This window comes from Canis aureus, chromosome 33 (genome assembly GCF_053574225.1).
Source record: "Canis aureus isolate CA01 chromosome 33, VMU_Caureus_v.1.0, whole genome shotgun sequence".
Lineage (NCBI taxonomy): Eukaryota > Metazoa > Chordata > Mammalia > Carnivora > Canidae > Canis > Canis aureus.
In genome coordinates this window covers 26,207,363-26,226,721 of record NC_135643.1, presented here as the reverse complement: position 1 = coordinate 26,226,721, position 19,359 = coordinate 26,207,363, and the positions used below count along the sequence as shown (strand labels likewise).

At 38.4% G+C, this 19,359-nt stretch overlaps 1 protein-coding gene across 4 annotated transcripts in view; it reads right to left on the bottom strand.

The window, feature by feature from the left end:
* The window catches only part of LOC144303802 (uncharacterized), a 113,220-nt gene extending 96,073 nt beyond the window's left edge, over positions 1–17,147 (bottom strand). For 2 of the 4 annotated variants that reach the window (XR_013370773.1, XM_077882186.1), the window contains exon 1: positions 15,089–17,147. Coding sequence is in view for 1 of the 4 variants with exons in the window: in XM_077882186.1 (XP_077738312.1) it covers positions 15,089–15,169 (81 nt within the window). In the remaining 3 variants the exon portion in view is untranslated. The remainder of the gene's footprint in view (positions 1–15,088) is intronic. The other 2 variants (XM_077882187.1, XM_077882188.1) reach the window with 1 other exon arrangement.
* Between the last annotated feature and the right edge of the window lie 2,212 nt (positions 17,148–19,359).

Genomic DNA, 19,359 nt, shown 5'->3' with positions numbered 1-19,359 from the left:
GTTACATTATCCAATGTAATCCCAAGGGAATGCAGTACACAGTGAACAACTTACATAGTAAGCAGAACATAAGACTAAAATCAGAGACTTGAGCTCAAATCCTGGTTCTCCTCATTTTGGCTGTATGATTTTGCTCAAGTTATTTATTCAAAACTTTCTGTGCCTCAATTTCTTCATCTGTAAAATAGAAATAATCTTATCTCCTTTACAGGGTTGCTGTGAGGGTGAAATAAAATAGTGGTTATTTAAGAACCTAAATAACAGGCCACAAATACAAGGTAGCTATTGTACTATTTTCTATGGAGACAAACTAATTCTTCAACTTTGCATTTTAGTAGGGTTTAAATTGATACCATTAATGTAGCTGTTAAATAAGGCATGCACTTTTTGGTTTTTAAAAGTCTTCTGTTAAAAGGAAAAATGCCAAAGGAAAAATAACTAAATACAAGCTTCTGCTGTGATACAATCTCTCTCCAAATGTCATTGCACAATTGTTGGTTTGCAACATTGGATTGGCTTTAAAAAAAAAAAAAAAAAGAAATGCAATATTTGTTGAAGCGAATATTCCAAGTAAACAAATTATATTATTTGTTTTTATGTTATAAAAACAAATTGTTTTTATAACTCCAGAGTCAACGTGGCTAATACCACAATGGAAAATATTACAAAATAACACTTATTTTAATAATTTTGCTTTTTAAAAATTTAAGTTCACACACATTATTTCTTTCAAACTAGATTTCCAAGTTAGAAAGCAGAGAATTAATACAATTATTTGAAAAACCTCCTTGGGATAAGGGTGTTTTTTTTCTTAGAACACAGATGGCCTTTGGCTTGGTGTCTCTGGTGTCTGATGGCCATGGTGTGGTAAGGGCTCTTGTCTTTTATCTTTTTTTTTTTTTTTTAAAGGACGAGTGAATATGGCATTTGACATACTGAACAGTATATTTAAAGAAATGCTTTTTTAGTATAGTTGACATATAATGTTACATTAGTTTTAGGTGTACAACATTGTGATTCAATTTCTCTGTGTTAAGCTATGCTCACAAGTGTAGCTACCATCTGAATGGTATATTTTTGTTAATATAAGGATTTGTTTCAATAATTGATTTTAAAAATTGTTATAAAATCATATATATTCCTGGTAGAAAATCTGGAAAGTTGTGGAGAAATAAAAAGAAGACAAAATCACCTATAATCGCATCAGTCAGAGATAATTCCTGGGTATATTTGAGTCTTTTAAAAAAATGCATGTGTACCCTTTACTCAGTTTTGGCTTGTATAAAAAGCACCAATGACCAGGTGGTTTGTAGACAATGGAAGTTTATCTTTCATAGTTCTGAAGGCTGGAATTCCAAGATCAAGGTGCCAGTGTGGTTGGGTTCTGGTGAGGGCTCCCTTCTGGATTGCCGAATGCTGATTTCTCATTGTATCTTCACATGGGGGAAAGAGAGTGAACTAGCCCTCTGACCTCTTCTAAAAGGGCCTTAAATCCCATTCATGAAGACTCAGCCCCCAGGACCTGATTACCTCCTAAATACCATCACATTGAGAGTTTGATTTTAACAGATGAGTTTTGGAGTACATAACTACTTAGTCCATGACCACTCTTGTGTGATTGTGTTTTTGCTTTAAGTAGATGTGTATACATTTGTAATTTACATTTATCAACTTGGCAATGTGTTTTGAACATCTGTCTATATCACTTCTTTATATTTTTAATATCCAAAGACTTCCACTGCATGAATAAACTTCAATTTATTTAATCTTCTATCATTAACCTTTTAACTTTTTACTAATTTTCATTAATTATATAGATAGTACTTCCACAAACATTTTTGTGGCTAATTCTTTGCACATATCTCTGGTTCTTGTTTAGAAGGAAATTATGGATCAAAGGTGATACATAAAAATAAGTGTTGGATATATATATCGCAAATTACCTTCCAAAAGCAAGTTACAAGGGACATTCCTTTTTCTAGTCTTTCAGTGTGTATTTCCCCAAAGCCTCAACTGTTGAGAAATTCTCCTAAAATTTTTTTAAAAGATTTTATTTATTTATGAGACAGAGAGAGAGAGAGAGAGAGAGAAAGAGAGGCAGAGACAGAGACACAGGCAGAGGGAGAAGCAGGCTCCATGCGGGGAGCCCGACGTGGGACTCGATCCCAGGACTCCAGGACCACGCCCTGGGTCAAAGGTGGCACCAATCCGCTGAGCCACCCGGGCTGCCCCTAAAATTTTTTTTATTAAATCAGTAATACTAAAATGCACATGGTTTTACATTTGTCCTTATTCAATTGTGTGATTGTATTTTCTTATATTGGTCTATTACTGGTTTGTAAAGGTATGTCACATGAATATACAAATGTTAAAGTGCTAAAGTTATTTGAATATAAAAGAGGAACATGCTTATTTGCTTTCCTTTTATCATTTCCTGCTTTGCTGTTCTCATCCCCACTTTGTATTGGCTCTCACATAGTTCCTTAAGTGAAGTAATCCTATTTTAGCTTACAAGGAACTGAAAATTGATTTGACTTGGATGTCCAAATGGTAGATCAAATTTATGATTTACACCCTTTAGAATAGGGCTTGCTCAAATTCATAACTCCATAAACCTACATCACCTCACATTATTTCTTGTACCTTTCACCTACAGATCAGGTGGGATTAAAAAAGAATAAATGTAGGGACACCTGGGCAGCTCAGCAGTTGGGTGTCTGCCTTTGGCTTCAGGGCGTGAACCCCAGTTCTGGGATCAAGTCCCGCACTGGGCTCCCTGTGGGGAGCCTACTTCTCCCTCTGCCTAAGTCTCTGCCTCTCTCTCTCTATCTCCTTGTCTCATGAATAAATGGATAAGTCTTTGAAAAAAAAAAAAAAGAAATGTAAATATTAGATTCATCAAAGTCCCAGAATGGTGAATAGAAAGGGCCTTAAAGTTTTAATTAAACAATTTGGTTGGTTCACAGAGGAAGAAGGTAAAACTTGGTGAAGTGATTTGGTGTCATGGAGAACTTCTAGACTTTAGAGTTAAAAACCTATGTTCAGGGGAATCTGGGTGGCTCAGTGGTTGAGCATCTGCCTTCGGCTCAGGTTGTGATTCTGGGATCCTGGGATTGAGTCCCGCATCAGGCTCCCCACGGAAGCCTGCTTCTCACTTTGCCTGTGTCTCTGCCTTTCTCTCTGTCTTTCATGAATAAATAAATATTAAAAAACAAAACCCATGCTCAAATCCTGGTTCTATCACTTACCAAAAGTAAATAGGAAAAGGTATTCAACCTCTTGGAACTTTGGTTTTGCCATTTCTCAAATATGGTTAATGTTAACTGGTTCACTTGACTGTTGTGAGGTCAGGTCCTGTCCTGTCCTTTAGTGACTTACCTGGAGTCACTTAACTAAATAACCGGACAGAACAGACTAGAGTCTTTATCTCTTGATTATTCATCCTATGCTCAATTCACTGTATCCCAGGTCCCTTTCCTAATTAAGGATCTTGAAGCATAGCATATCAAGGTATAGCCTTTTAATTAAAAATATACTAGAATGAGGGGATCCCTGGGTGGCTCAGAGGTTTAGCACCTGCCTTTGGCTCAGGGCATGGTCCTGGAGTCCTGGGATTGAGTCCCACTTCGGGCTCCCAGCATGGAGCCTGCTTCTCCCTTCCCCTGTGTCTCTGCCTCTCTTTCTCTCTCTCTCTCTCTCTCTCTCTCTCTCAAATAAATAAATAAATAAATAAAAAATAAATAAATAAATAAATAAAAAATATGCTAGAATGAAATAAAGGTGTCCTGAATACACTTGTTTGGTTGATCCAAGCTTCTTTCAGTGATGTCCAGGGAAAGACCACCAGGAACACACCTATGGTTGGACAAGGTGACTTTATAATTAGGTTCAAGGAAGGAGATGAGAGCTTCCTTAGGAAATGTGGGGGCATTTCAGCAGTTTTTGAAAGGATTATCATAGAATCAAGACTGACATGAAATGATTTGGGGGGATGGTTTAAGGAAGTGGTTTTGTCCTCATTTGGATGTTATTAGTAGTTGGGGATAATTCTATGATTGGACATTTTCAAAAAATTTATTTGAGCAAGAGAAAGCATGGGGAAGGGTGGAAGGAGAGGGAGAGGGAGAGAAGCAGACTCCATGCAGAGTACAGAGCCCCATACAGGGCTCAATCCAAGGACCCTGAGATTATGACCTGAGTCAGCTGACCTGAGTCAGCTTACCCAACTGAGCCTCTAAGACTGGACATTTAAAGAAATCTTGTCTATAAGGTAGGAACAATAAGTGAGGCTAGAGCCATCATTGGGAAAGGAGCAGAGATCCCCATATTAGCCCGGATCTGGGGATGTTTGCTATTCGTGTGGTTTGCACAATGGCCTTGTTTCTGTGCTTAAAGAAGTTATGGAATAGTCTTGTTTTTCTTCATCACAGTCACCGATTGTGCTTTGGAAGCTTGTTTAGGATCAACTGCAGAATACCAGGGCCTATTGTGAGTGCTACACCAGCTCTTAACATTAAGGCCTAGCTATAGGTGTTAGGCCAATTTCTGGATGTAAGGAGCTGCTTTTCCTATCTGTGCACCTTCTCTATTGCCACTTTTTAGACCAGCAGTGACTCTAGGACAGAAATCTGGCCAAAGACATACAAATGTGTTCCGGGAGCTTTCTGTTAAAACAGGATGTCACAGATAATGGCACCATCCCTTTTTGCTGTCCCATCCTCCTGCTCGGTGGAAAGGGGATATATTTATAGAAGCTGCAGCAGTCTTTTTGTAACAATGAAGGAAGGTCAAGGAAATCTCAGTCTCTGGCATGATTGATCTGCTGAACCAATCTAGCACTGGTAATTGAATTTCTCACTGTGGGGGAAAAATACTCCCTAATTTGAAAAAGAAAAGTTACTCTAGTTAGGCTGTTTGTTACCTATATTTGAAAGCATTCCTAAAACATTAGGTATCCATGTTCCTATTTACTAAACTAGATACTCTACTGGCAGCCAAATTTTTATGATGGCTCAGAGCATATTACATTTGGAAATATAACTTGGAAATACCTCCATTTTTTAAAAAAAATAAGGCTATGTTAGGTGGAAAAAGTTTTTTCTGCTTCATAAAATTTGTCATTACTTCATTCAGATGCATTTGCTTCCTCGGTTCCAGAAACCTACATAAAAATGAAGGCTTTAGAAAATTTCCAGATTAAGTTCAGCAGAAAGAAGTGTGGGCACATTTTTGTTGACTTTATTATTGAAAGGTGAATATAGTTGTAAACCTAATTGCTGGATAATTGTGACTTCACCATTGCAATTTTTGTGTTTCCAGAAATGGGTCCCTACAGCCATTGTGATTTGTTAAGCTTAACAATGTATTGGTTGGTTTTAATGATCACTGACTGAGGGGCAGAAAGAACTCTTGTCCTCCTAGGGGGATAATTCCCTGGTTACTCTGTACCACTGTGGTTAGCAGGTTAGACCCCATAGGACAGAATCAATGCCCACTGGAAAACTAATGATGCGTTGAGAGCTGAGGAAGAGGACAATAGCTAATTACCATTAATATTTAGTGGGCAAGAAAACTAAGCCACAGGGGCCAGTAGGAATTCAATGTCTGCTAGGTTCTGAATGAGAGGTCTTAATAAAAGGTAGGGGAAAAGGTTCAGGGCAATTTGCTGTATTGATATTTAGGACTCATTTTAAATTATGTGTTTATGGTCAGAATAAAATTGACTCAGTCCACTAACTGGTAATTATTACACAGGTGTTTCTTATCTCTATTTACACATAGTAGGTACAAAATAGTTCAAGAGATGGTTGAAAGTCCACTAGAATTTGGATCTGCAGAATGGCTTTGAGATAGTGACAGTAATTTATCAAAATATTCTCTATAAATGTTAAATTATTTAGAAAGTCACAATTCATACATTACAGATATATTACTGAGTAAAATATATTAATGTTCATTGTGGCAAACATAAAATATCCAGATGCAAGGAAATTGAATAATTGATGAGGAAGATCCTTGTCCACTTAATTAAACAGAATGTGAATCTTGGATGGAGTGCCTGACTCTACCAGGAAAATGTGTCTGGGCATGAAGCAGAACAGTGTCTTTCTTTTTCAAGAAAAACTTAAACTACAACAAAATACTTCCACAACATGCTTTAATATTCTGCACTCAAAATGTTTGTGAAAGTCTGATTTTTTTTTCCTGCTCGTTCTTAAATAGGCAGATGAAATAAATCCATCCAAATGAAATGGTTCATACAGAGCTCATTGATGGGTTATCTGCCACAGGTATAAGTTGAAATTAGAAGTACTATATACCTTTATGGATTTCTAGTAAATTAGAGAAGTTCACTAAAAGAATCTGCAGAATCTCAGTTTCATGGTAGTCCTATTCGGTATGATTGTCATTATGTAGGCTTCTCAGAGTTCTTTCCTGTTTTCTCTTTCTTCAGGAAAGATGCTCTTTGAAATGAATGGGAGATCCATCCTGGGAAAGATGCTGCAGAAAAGGTTTAGAAGCTTCTCTGGTTTTCCTATTTTGGGTTTTTTGTGGAACTATCAGTCTTCCCACAGTTCTGGAGAAGTATTGTGTGTCATGAAGCACTATTTTTCAGAGAATGAACGAATGAAAGCACAAACTCTCAGCCTTATCTGAAAGTCAATTTGCCAGGAATTTCAGACTCTGTTAAAAGCAGGGAAAGGGGCAGATGCAAGTCAGTGAGATAAGTGCTAAATTGTATGTATCAGATCTGCAGCAAAAAATAAAGGAGGGAGTCTAGAAGGACTGGTGGACTTATTTTCTGGAGTGATATTTGAAATAACTCTTGAAGTAGAAGTTTTTCCAGGTAGACAAAGGGGTAGGGAGAGCAGAACCAACCATTTCACACCGTGACCAGTGATGTTCTTAAAAAGGCTATGGAATACAATGGAATAGGCGTTAGTACATTGTATTAAGATTCTTAAGGCTTTTTATTTTTTTTTCTGGCAGAAAAAATGTCATGAGATGATGTTATGCAGGTTGTTCAGAATTAGATCACACAGACATTGAATGGCATGCCATTTTTCTATTGCTGCTATAACAAATTACCACAAATTTTGTAGCTTAAAACTACACAAGTTTATTGTGTTCTAGTTCTTTGGGTCAGAAGTCTGACATGGGTCTCACTGGACTAAAATAAAAGTGTTGGCAGGGCTTTCCTCTTCTCTGGAGGCTCTAGAGGAGAATCCTTTTCTTTGCGCTTCTCAGCTTCTAGAGGCTGCCTACATTCTTGGCTCATGGCCCTTTCCTCTTTCTTTCTGCAGCTACATTGTTATCTCTTGAATCTTGGGATTTTTCCCTTATTACAGTTTAGAAAGGGCTCATATGGGATAGGACTGTCCATTTTTAAGGGCTCATATAGGTGATTATATTGAGCCTACCTAGATGATCCAAGCTACTCTCTCCTTGTCAGTCAGGGTCCTTGACCTTAATCACATCTGCAAAAATCCTTTTTGCCCTGTAAGATATTATATTCACAGGTTCTGGGAAATAGGCCATTCTACCTATAATAAGGGGCCTGAAGGCACATCATAGCACTAGAAATAGAAGACTAGTGAGGGAGGGGATTGTGACAGCTAGTTCACCAAAAATGGTTTTTCTTATCCTCTTTGGCAGAAAGCTTGGCTACATTTTGTGCCTTCTTTGCACTTAATTGTGATGGGGAAGACTAAGTTCTGGCCAAGAGGAGTTATGTATGCTTTCTTCAGGCCTGGCCCATAAAACACCTCTCACTCAATTCTCCATGCTCTTTTTCTCCTTGCTGGCTGGCTGGATGGATGTGGAGGGATCTAGAGGTGTACTCAGAGGCCTGGAGGAATGGTAGGGTCTCTAAGTAGAAGCAGCTGGATTCCTTCTTGGAGCAGAGACACCTACCAAAGCACATTGCACCATCAGTTGCATAAGAAATAAACCTTTATTATGTTAGTCTCTGAAATTTGAGAAGTGTTTGCTACAGCAGATAGCCTATCCTAACTAATACTGAAATTTGTTCTTACAGTGGGGTGCAGCTGTAACAACAAATGTGGCACTGACTTAGGGTCCTCACTGCCCACTGGTGAACACTAATATTAGGGGGTTCAAATATAGTAACCCATGTTATGAATGGGAAAAACTTTGGATGTTGTTGTCTGGAAACAGGCATGATTTATGCTTAAACATCTGACAGCTTTGGGACAGTGATTCTTAAGTCCTGGCTACATATTAGAATCATTTGGAGAATTGTAAAAACTATCCAGGCTCAGTCCACACTCCCAGAGATTCTAATTTAATTGCTCTGTGTATATGTGTTGGAGAAGCAGAAGGTCATTAGTATTATTTTAACAGTTTTCCAGGTAGTTCTGATACGCAGCCAAGCTTGAGAACCAAAGCTTAAGGCAGAGATCAGTGATTGTTTTTCTCGAAAGTCACAAATAGTATTTTGGACTTTGAGGGCAGTATCATCTTTGTTACAAGTTTTCAACTCTGCTATTATAGCATAAAAGCAGCCATGACAATATGTAAGCAAATATATATGGCTATGTTCCAATAAAACTTTATTTACAAAACAGGCAAAGTAGCTGGATTTTATTTGTGGGCCGTTGTTTGCTGATCCCTTCTCTAGGAGAGTGATTATCAAAAACTGTCTTCTTGGGGCTCATTTACCTTTTAAAAACTACTGAGGATCACCAAAAGCTTCTGTTTATGGGTTATATTTAGCAAAAATTACAATATCAAAACTGAGAAGTTAGATACTAATGTACTGAAAAGAACCATAAATCCATTATGTTAACAAAAGCAATGTATTGTTATTGTATTTTCAAAAAAATTTATTAAAGAATAGCATTGTTTCACATTTTCTGCAAAACTTTATACTCTCCAGCTTAATAGGCATAGAGATTCTCATTTGCTTTTTCATTTGCTCTGTCATTATATGTTGTTTTAGTTGAAGTAAATGAGGAAAATCTGGCCTGTCACAGATGTGGAGGTGTTTCTTGTTAGAAGGCCAATCTCCTTTTGAAGGACTATTTTAATAGCCTTTTCAAATAATTATGGAGAGTTTATCCAATCAGCAAGGGATAATTTAAGTTGATTGCAATGTGGAATCTAAAACCATATCAAGGAACTTTTCACAGACTATTACATTAAAATCTATTGGCTTATTTACACTCTTAAGGGATCTTTTACCTATGCATGATTTTATAATATCTTATATTGGTTACTTTGAAAATATTGGTTCCTTGATTTATACTATTGGCACCCTTCGTTATATAATATTTCTAAAAATAACATTTGTTAATATCAGTACTGATCTCTTCAGAAAAGTCTTTCAAGATTCAGAAGCTGTCAGGCGCATGGTGGCAGCTACAATTTTTCCAAAATTCTAATTTTTACTTGAAAGCTTGAGTTTTATCATTGGCAACAAATACTGTCAGGTTGTTCGCCTTCAAGTGACAGGCTCACTTCATTTATTTTCAAGAAAATGACTGCCAAATACCCAAGTCTGAATAACCATATTTTGTTTATCACTTGTTCCCTGGAGTAAAAATGGTGTTCCATGAAAAAGAGATGAGTTCAGTTTGCAACTCAAACAATCGCATATTGCTTTTCCTCAAGACAACCATTGTATTTTGGTTATGTAGCAGAAGTGCTTTACGTGTTCTTTCCTTTTGATCCCACAGAATATTTAAAAGATTTGTGCTCTATGGTTGAGATTTAATAAAATAAATAATTTTTCCCATTTCAGCAAGTGCATTCTTAAGTGGGAAGTGGCTTTTTTTTTAAAGAAGTGAATATATGGCAATAAATATGACACAAAGTTTAAAGATATAGTACAGTGATGCAGTTTGGTGATAGTGCCTTGATTTGGGCTAAGGCATTGGTAGTTTACCCACCACTGCTTGTTGCAGCATTGGTGCAAGTGTTGTCAATACCATGAAAAGGCAAATGACCTTCTAGTGTTTTTACAAAAGTATTTTTGACCTTATGATCCACTAAAAGAATCTTTGGGGTCCCTAGGTATGTGCAGACCACACTTTGAGAACCATTATTTTAGGAGATGTTTTAAAAAGAATCTGTGTGTTGGCTTCTTTGGTAAGGTGTTTTGAGAGAGAGATGTGCTCAGAGTTGGATAGTTTTCAAGCTGACTATGAAACAATAGAGAGCCCAAAGACTTGGGATGAAAAGTGGTTGGGAAGCCAACTGCTTCCAGATCCCAAATGGAGCCACAAGAGTCAGTCAAACTTTTTAGTTGGACAGCGTGATTTAGTTTTATGTCAAAGGGCATATTAAGAGTGAAGCCTTCCAATATGAAACCATAATAAAAGTAGCTGTTCAGGAGAGGGAGGGGAGAAATAGACCCAAGAATTCTAGATGGAAGCGAATACAACAGAAGCCTAGCAAGTTTTTGAAGAAAATTGTGTTGTCAAGAAGTCCAAGATGTCAGACTGAAAAACTCATTGGCTGAGCTGTAAAATCGCATTTTGGATCTCAGTCTTTTGGTAACACTCATTTCAGCTGTGACCAAAGGAAGTAAATAGATAATAAGAACTCCTAAAAGTTGAGGTCCAAGGAGGAAAGAGGAAAAGAGAATTATTCCCAAGTAGCAGAATTAAATTTCAATTAAATAACTCACCTTCTCCCCAGGATAGGGGCTTTAATAAGACTTGCCAAGCAGGATTTCAGAATTGCAATAGACCAATGAACACTATGTATATCCCATTATTCCCCTTTTGGAATGGAAGTTTTAATTGCATTTATTCTGTCCATGAATCCAGCATTGTACATAGACCAGGCCCAAAATAAACTAACTAACTAACTCTCTCTCTCTCTCTCTCTCACCTGCCTGCCAGGTACAGGGATCTGAGTGGGGACTCTAAGCCATGAGGAGTTGGTGTTGTGGCCACTGGATGGAGGAATCCTGGTTACCTAAATATAGTGCAGAATTCTCCCCTATATCTTGTACTGGATTGTGACATGAGCAAGAAAAAAAACTTTATTGTGCTAAGCCAGACATTTTTGTTACAATGCTTGTTACAAATGTTCTCTGTTACAGAATTTAGACTACCTGGAGAAAGTAGAGGCTATTCCATTGATCTAAATATGAGAAAACTGGGATGCCTGGGTGGCTCAGTGGTGGAGCGTCTGCCTTCAGCCCAGGGTGTGGTCCTGGGGTCCCAGATCGAGTCCTGCATCAGGCTCCCTGCATGGAGCTTCCTTCTCCCTCTGCCTGTGTCTCTGCCTCTCTCTGTGTCTCTCTGTGTCAATAAATAAATACATAAAAATAAATATAAATAAATATAAATTAATTAATCTTTAAAAAAATAAAAATATGAGAAAGCTGAGGCATTGGCAGAATAAAGAATACATAGTGAAGAGGTTGAATCAAGAAGCTTCTGGAGACTAAGGAGATGTGAGCAGAACTGAGAGCAAGGAGCCCGGGGTGAGTTCTAGCTCTCTGTATCCCGCTGGGTCGAAGTTTTGAATGGTACCAATAGAACAATCCAGTGAAGTTGTCTAATAGGCAGTAGTAATATGGAGGCAAAGAGCCTGGGGCAGAGGTCAGGAAAGGAGGCACATACAAGGCAATCATCAGGGTACAGGTGAGGGGTGAAGTCATGGGAAGGAGCAGTGGTGAATGGAATTTGCTGGGAAGACTATTAAGCCAGGTGAAGAGTACAGAGGTCATCTAATTAACAGAGTAGAGTGCATAAAAGAGAATAATACACTCCCAGAAAGGAGGAAAAATGGCAGAAAAAGGGTAGGCCATTTTGAAGAAAACAGTCCAAAGAGTTATTTAAATGGTAGAGTCAAATACTACAAAGAGAACTACTAAGAGCTACATAAGGTTTTAAACTTAAGAGGATACTGGTGACCTTCATCAGGATAATTTTAATGGTGCTTTGTTGTAAAAGTCAGATTATTTTAGAATAAATGCCTTATGATTTTATGGATGAATAAACAAACTGAAGGTGTTAAATCATGGCCAAGGTCCACAGTACCTGTTGGAGCTTGGCTTTGAATTCTTGCCTATCTAAGACCACAACCCATTCTCCTCCACTCTTCCAAAGAGGTTCTGAAAAGTGCACTTAAGTAAAATGCTGATTCAGATATAATTTTCATTATCATATTGCTAAAGCAGTGTAAAATAGAAGGCTTACACAAATTGTTTAGGTTAATATTTTCAGAGAGAGAGGTGTAGGCTAATTTTCTGAGATGATTCCCCTCCCATTCCTCCCCTCCCTGCTTGCTTTTTCTTAAGCTGATTATATTGATTTTATTAGTAACTAGGAGTTAAATTTTATAATACGAATGGGTGTGTCACTGTTACACATTTTAAATGGGATTATTTTGGCTTTAGAACACAGGTTGTATCAGTCTGCTAAACTAACTTTTTTCCTAAAACTGTGTCTAAGATGACTGATAGAACTTTTTCCCTCTAAAGTTTAATAAAAGTTAATTAGCAAGATCAAAGGCTACAAGAGCTTAATAACCACAGTCACATTTACCAGATGCCTTGTTAGTAATTCAGCATTTTAAGTACAATCCCTAAACAAGTCAAAAATGGAGAGAAAATTTTTTTTAGGAGATTTAACTTATGATTTTTTTTTCTTCAGTAAACCTAATGGAAAACCTTAAGTGCTGCTATAGAGCACTATTTCAAAATAAGCTCCTTAACAAAATAAGTGAAAGACCTGTAGAAACCTGAAGAAGCATTTATTCTTCAGAGCCAAGGTGTCTGCAAAACTCGTGTAGGAAACCTCTTTCTTTCATTTCGTATAAAGACCATTTTGTGTGAAATAAAGGGAAGTAATTGGCATCACTTGAATTCATTATTCATTAAATTTAACTATTTTTGGCTTGGCATGTACTGATTTCCTAATCTGGAATGCCTGCTAAAATATTTTCATTAAGATGTGTTATTTTGAGTTGTAAAGGACCTTCCAATTTAAGACTCAGAGCATTCAATTTGGAGTATATATAAAGTCAAGAATAAATACAGTCAGCATTATTAAACATAAACCTTGCCACTGCCCTACTTCAGTTGCGATTTTTGATTGCATAATTCATTCTTGTTTATCCCCTTTGCATTTCTATAGCAACTATTTCTGTGAAATTTATGTGTTTGGTTGAAATGCCCCAGTAGAACAAAAAAGAAGCTTTTATAAAAATTTTTTGAATGCTGTGTGTAGTGATGAGGAGTTGAGAAAGGACCAGCCTTGTTTGCAAAACAATTTTAAAAAATCTCTTTGTGTGTTCAAATGTGTGTGCAAACACGTTTGATGCATGTCCCACTTTAAAGACTGTAAGCCCCATCTGATTACCCTTATTCACTTAAAATCAGGTGGCTGATGAAATCTCTTAAAAATTAGTTGATAGGAAACAATTTTAGAGAGCAGAGATATTTCAGCTTCATCTATAAAAAAAATCATGTTATTTTTAAGTTACCCATGGGGATTTTTGTAAAATATAAATAGAAAAATGTAGCTGTCACATGCCAATTACATGTTACATAAGAGATAGGGTAATGGATATGCTCCATGTTTGAAGGGATACTATTTTGCAATGCACACTGCCACATGGGAAAATCAAAGAAAACATGAAATAGTCTATGAAAAAAAATTTTTTTTTTGTTTCTAAACCAACCACGCTTATTTTTTGGCAATTATAAAACATTTTGCTCAGTTGTTTTCATCAGAACTAAATTTATCTTATTCAGACAATAATTCAAAAGATTCACAAAATTTTTGCATATGAAATTGAATATTTGACAAAATGTAGATTTCTAATGACTGTCAGAGTCTGTTACATGCTGGAAGCACAGCATTGCAACTTCTAAATCTCTTATCGAATGTTAAGACTTAACACATTTTGTAATGACAATGAAAATAGAAAAGTTACATATTAACAAAGTTTTGCATTTCTAACATTTTTAAACATGTTAATTTTGTAAGCAGGTGAAACAGGCTAAAACTTTAGTTTTTTAAAATTAAAAAGCAGGTAGTTGTATTAGCTATAAGCACAAGTAAAAGACACTTTGTAATTTCATACTTCTTGTGTTCATCAGTTCATTGAATAAGTATGAATTATTTACTCTGTGATAAGATATTCTAGCTATATCTAACAAAGGCTTAGCTACTTGATACTTTCTGAAACCTAAGGACTGATTCTTATTATCACTTTGAAGTAAGATCATTTGGTGTGCATCCTGAGTAAAAGGCGGGGGGGGGGGGGGCAAAGGCAAACAAAACAAAAACATGTATGCCAGTGAATTACAAAAACTACTATTTAACTGGGTTGAGACCAAAGGTTGTTAGTACTGTTGGCCACAACTTTCTGAAAAGAGCCCAAAATGTCAAGCTGACCTCTTAATGGTGACTGGGTGAATACCAAGGTTCAGTGGTTTGTTCTTGATGTGCATCCAAACAGTTGGATGTCTGTCCAACAGTTTTAGTTTGAGCTTTTTCTTCTATTAACATCATTTAGGAAAGTGTAAAGAAGGAGTTGAACCTTTACGGTACTATTTTTTTTTTTTATCATTATATGAAAGAAATGAAAGCAGCCTGTATTTTCAATGTACCCCCTTTCCTTCAGTTCACATGGGGCTGAAGTAGTTACGAATCATGGTTGGGAACAAGAATACAGACATTGTGAATCCGGAACCTGAGGGACAATAGATAAGATCATTACAGGCTGTGACCTGCTCTGCGGGAGACAGAGAGGGGTGATGCGAATGATGGTCACGGGCTGGAGGTGGGGTGGGAATGGGGCCAAGTAGCAGCTCTCTGCAGAGGCAGCGCTTTCCCTGGGGTCTGAAGGACGAGGTGCCCTGGGAACCGGGGAAAGAGTGTTGCAGGCAGCCAGGGCTGAGGGTGCAGAGATAGGCGGTGAAAGGAACTTGGTTAGGAACAGGAAGGAGGGGTAGCCTAGAGGATCTTTCTGACTTAGCTGGTTTCCTATCTCATGGAGAATGCCCTGCTGTCAAGCGAGCAGGATAGCCCGGGTTACACCACAGTCCCCAATCATCCCCAGTCACCACCACTCCAAACAACTGGATTTCTTTCTCACTCACTCTGTCGGTCCGTTGCAGCCGGCTGGGTGCTCTGCTCTGCGTGCTCCCCTCTCCGGGACCCTCGCTGACCCTCGCGGTCATCACCTGGAACGCAGCGGTCACGGTGGTAGAGGAAAAAGCAAGCGTGGCACAGCCAGAGCAGGCTCCTAAAGCTTAGCACACATCGCTTCCACTCGCAGTTCATTGGCCAAAGCAGTGACTAATCTCAAGTCAGGAAGGAAGTGTGGTTCTCCAGCGTGCCTGGGAGAAGAGTAGACCTGGAAGTATTGATGAGCAGTAGTAATATCCCCCGTGTGGGTCAGCGAATGACCTGGAATCGCAAGTACAAGTTGTGAGTGTGTGTGGGGTGGGAAGGGGTGCGTGTCTTCAGGGAACAGGTCCCTTGCTTTAATCAGATTCTCAAAGGAATCTGTGACACAACAATGATTAAAAACTGCTGGACCAGTTGAAAACTGTCATGTAAACAGATAATTGCTATACAAGGCAATTTGCAGCATGAGTGAAAGGCTGAAATGATTAAAACATTGTGAGCGGGGATGTGTGCATGTGTGTATGTGCATGCGAGTGTGTGTGTGGTGATAAGGAAAAAGTTGAGCAAATTTGTAGATCAAAGGGTGGAAGGCGGAGAGCAGAGAGCAGTGGATTAAAGGCACCAAAGGGTCAGGGGAAATGGCTGAAGCCCCAGAAGGTGCTTAAGGAGATGGTATCCAATATTCTCCAGAAGTGTTGAATTTGGGGATCAGCTAATTCTTTGATGGAGGGAGGGAAGAAGGAAGGGGAAAAGGGGGATGCCCCCATGGGTCAGGCTGCAGGTGGAGGGGGAAGAGAGGACCTCTGTTTTGTCCAATAGATGGACAATGGCAGCTACTTAGAATGAGGGGATTGTAGAGCACGTTGACAATTCAGAACAGCTGTAGGAGAAATCTGACACGGAGCTGACTGGGGACAAACGAAAGGACTGCCAGTAGCCCTGAGGGCTCAGCTGATGTTGGAGAACATAGATTTGGTACAGTGCCAGTAAACAGGGTTAGGGGATTTTTCCTTGTCCGTGCTCAGCTGCCTGGAAGCAGGACCTGAGAAAGTTAATGGTTGGACTGATCCAGGGCTGGGGATTGGCAGAGCAGGTGTCATAACATGTTTTGCTGATAATATGAAGTTCAAGAATCTCTGATCAGGCAAAAAGGACTAGTTTGGCTTTTAATTTTTAAAATTAAGCAGGTGTAACCAGTAACGGCTAGAAGCAGCTTTATACCTGGAGTTGCTCTTTGGAGTTGCGGTTCTCTGTGGACAATTTGGTTTTATTATGAATTCATAACTGATATAGCCAATATAACCAGCATGGTTAAGAGTAAGTGGTATAGCTTATTTCTTATTGCTTAAGTAGGATTAATCATGCTATAGCCACATGAGATTTTCTGCATTCCTAATACTCTCTAGTGAAATCTGACAGGAGAAAGGTAAAAGGGGGGGGGGGAGCTCTAAAAGTATAATTATATACTCAGAGGCAGAATTGCTTAGCTAAGCATTTTGCCATTAATTGGCATGTTGTATATTTTGCTGCTTTGGCTGCTACTAAGACATTGTATTTAGGGAAACTATTAAATGAAGACAAAAGAAAAACATCTGGAGTAGCTTAGCTCCAAAGCCGAGTGCGGTGTGAAGTAGCATTGTATTGCGTGCCTCTTTCCCCAGTTGCCTGCCAAATCCCTGAATTTCCCTGATTTCAGGGAGGTTACATCATAAGCATTTGATTAAAAAATATGTTGCTGTTCATAAAGGCTGCATATTCACACCCAAGGCAAACATAGCCATAATGATAATTCTTCTGGCTTCCTTGAAACCTGTCTTTTCATTTTCCATCTCCTCAGAATGGAGGCTTTGTCTCTGACCCATCTATTGAGGACTGACAGGTGAGGTGAGCAAGTCTGATCATTTCGAATTATGTTTGACGCCGAAATTAAATGAGACTTTTCACATCCTTCCCCAACAGAAAGGAGTTAGCTAGCAGGAGGCAAGCAAGTTAAAATTCTAAAATGAGGTTGTTGCTACAAATGGCTCTTCCCCAGAAGACCCTCTCTCAGAATTTTGGTTGTTGATAACTAGCAGGTTTTATCTCCAGGAACTAAGTCTCTCTTTGCTTCTGGCCTGCCAACTTGTAGACGGTCTTCAGCTGAGGCAGCGCTGCCAGAATGAATAGCTGGAGAATCTTCTCGACTCTCTATTTATTTTAGAGTATGATAATTTGAGGGAAAATTAAAGTTGCCAGTTTTCCATTACATATGAAAGCTCTCCATGCTGGTTATCTCATCAGACCTCACAAATATACTGCTCCAGAAAATTGTGTAAACAGATGGAAAGCCAAGAAAAGGGGAGACTTCTGTCTTGTCAAAGGCCACACGGTGTGTTCAGGGCAGCACGGGGCACCTGTACCTCTGGACTGATCTGAGCCAGGTCTTCCTGTTCTCACCCAGGACAGGGCAGCAGGCAGATGCTGAGGTCACGGAGCCAACACAGAGCAGAAGGCTAGTTAGGTAAGGGAAGGATCTAGGTAATAGCAAGGGTATTAGGTTAGATAATAGCAAGGATAGTAGATTTTAAATATGCAACATGTTGACCGCAACAAGCAGTTCCTGAGGCCCAGAGACCATGAGCACTCTGAAAGCAGGGGCTATCCATTCATCTTTACCAACGGCACCAAACTCAGTACCTGGCATAGCACTAGAAACCCACTCAATGGTGAATATCATTGAATAAATTCACCCTTAAAAATGACTCCAATCTCCTTTCTCTGTCCAAAATGCTGTCATGGCCTCTCATTCTGCTTGGAGTCAAAGTCAAAGCCTTCACTTGGGTGACTCACTCTTTGGCACCTATTCTCCATTTCCCCACTCTCTCCCTGCGCACCCTTCTTTCACTCCTTTTCCATAACCATTGGCTGTTTTTGAGGCCTGGGCCCTTACTCTACATCCTTAAAGTGCCACCTCCCTTACTTTCTTTAAGACTTTGCCCAAGTGTCACTTTTCATTGTCCTATTTCCCCACTGTCCTTGTCCCAGCTCCCTACACACCTGTCTGCTTGAGTGCCTCTGGCCTGTTCTGTTATAGAATTTACCAGCTTCTGACTCTGTGTCATTTACTTATTACATTGATGTTTTGTTGTCTGTGTCTCTTTTGCTAAGACATTAGCCTACAAGGACGAGGATTTTTGTCTCCTTTTCTCACTAATATCCCTAGTGTTCCATCCAGTGCCTGACACATAGAGAATGCTCTGGAAATAAGTGTTGAATGAATCAATTAATAAAAATGGATTATTAATCTAGTGAACAGACAAGTCTGAAAGTGAAAAGGAAATACTATTAAAGTCAGCTGTAAAGGTGAGCCATCAGTTGTGGTAAATTTATAGAGGCAAACATTCATTTTCATATTCAGAAGCTCTTGTAATTCATGATGAACTTGGCTAACTTTAAGAGTCAAAGCTGCAGACATCCAGCCTATTAACTGTAAAGTTCTCTTGTTAACATGTAGTTCAATCTCTGATGAATTCAGACAAAGAGCACATGTGTGGTTTGGTATTTCCCAAACTGGAGTATGAAGTGCCCCCCCCCATTAGAATTGCTGGATTAATATTAAAGTTCCTAAGCCTTACCCAGTTCACTGAATAATCTCTGAGAAGGTACTATTAGAGCCCCAGGTGATTCGAATGAATGCTAAAATTTGAGAGTTACTAGTACATAGAAAATCTATAGAAAATGATGTGACTGTAGTAGAACAGGATCTCTTACTGTAGTATAATTATTCCATAGGATATTGATAAGACTGCAATTAAAAAATAAGTGTTCCTTGAATTAATAATGAGAACTCTGAGTTAAAAAGTTTTTTTTTTTTTTTTCTGTAACGGGATTTCTCAGAACCTTTAACAAGTTGACATCATTGTCAAATCCCAATAGTAGGATATAGTATATAGCATCCCAGCTTAATATCATTGTGGGTATCTTTTTAGATACCTCTTACTAACTTTTAAGGGAGAGGTGGTTTTGTTTTATTTTTAAAGCAAAAGTCTGAGCACTGCTGTTATAGATAATACCGAAGATTCGTTTCTGATTCTAACAATCTATAATTCTCTATAATTCTATTGTCTATTTTGTTAATTCTCCTTAGTTTATGATCTAACTGGGGCTTCTTACACACTTGAGAAAAAGTATGAAATAACATATCTGGATTTCATTGTTCTTAAGATTCATCCTTGCAAATGAAAAATGTATTTCTCTCTCT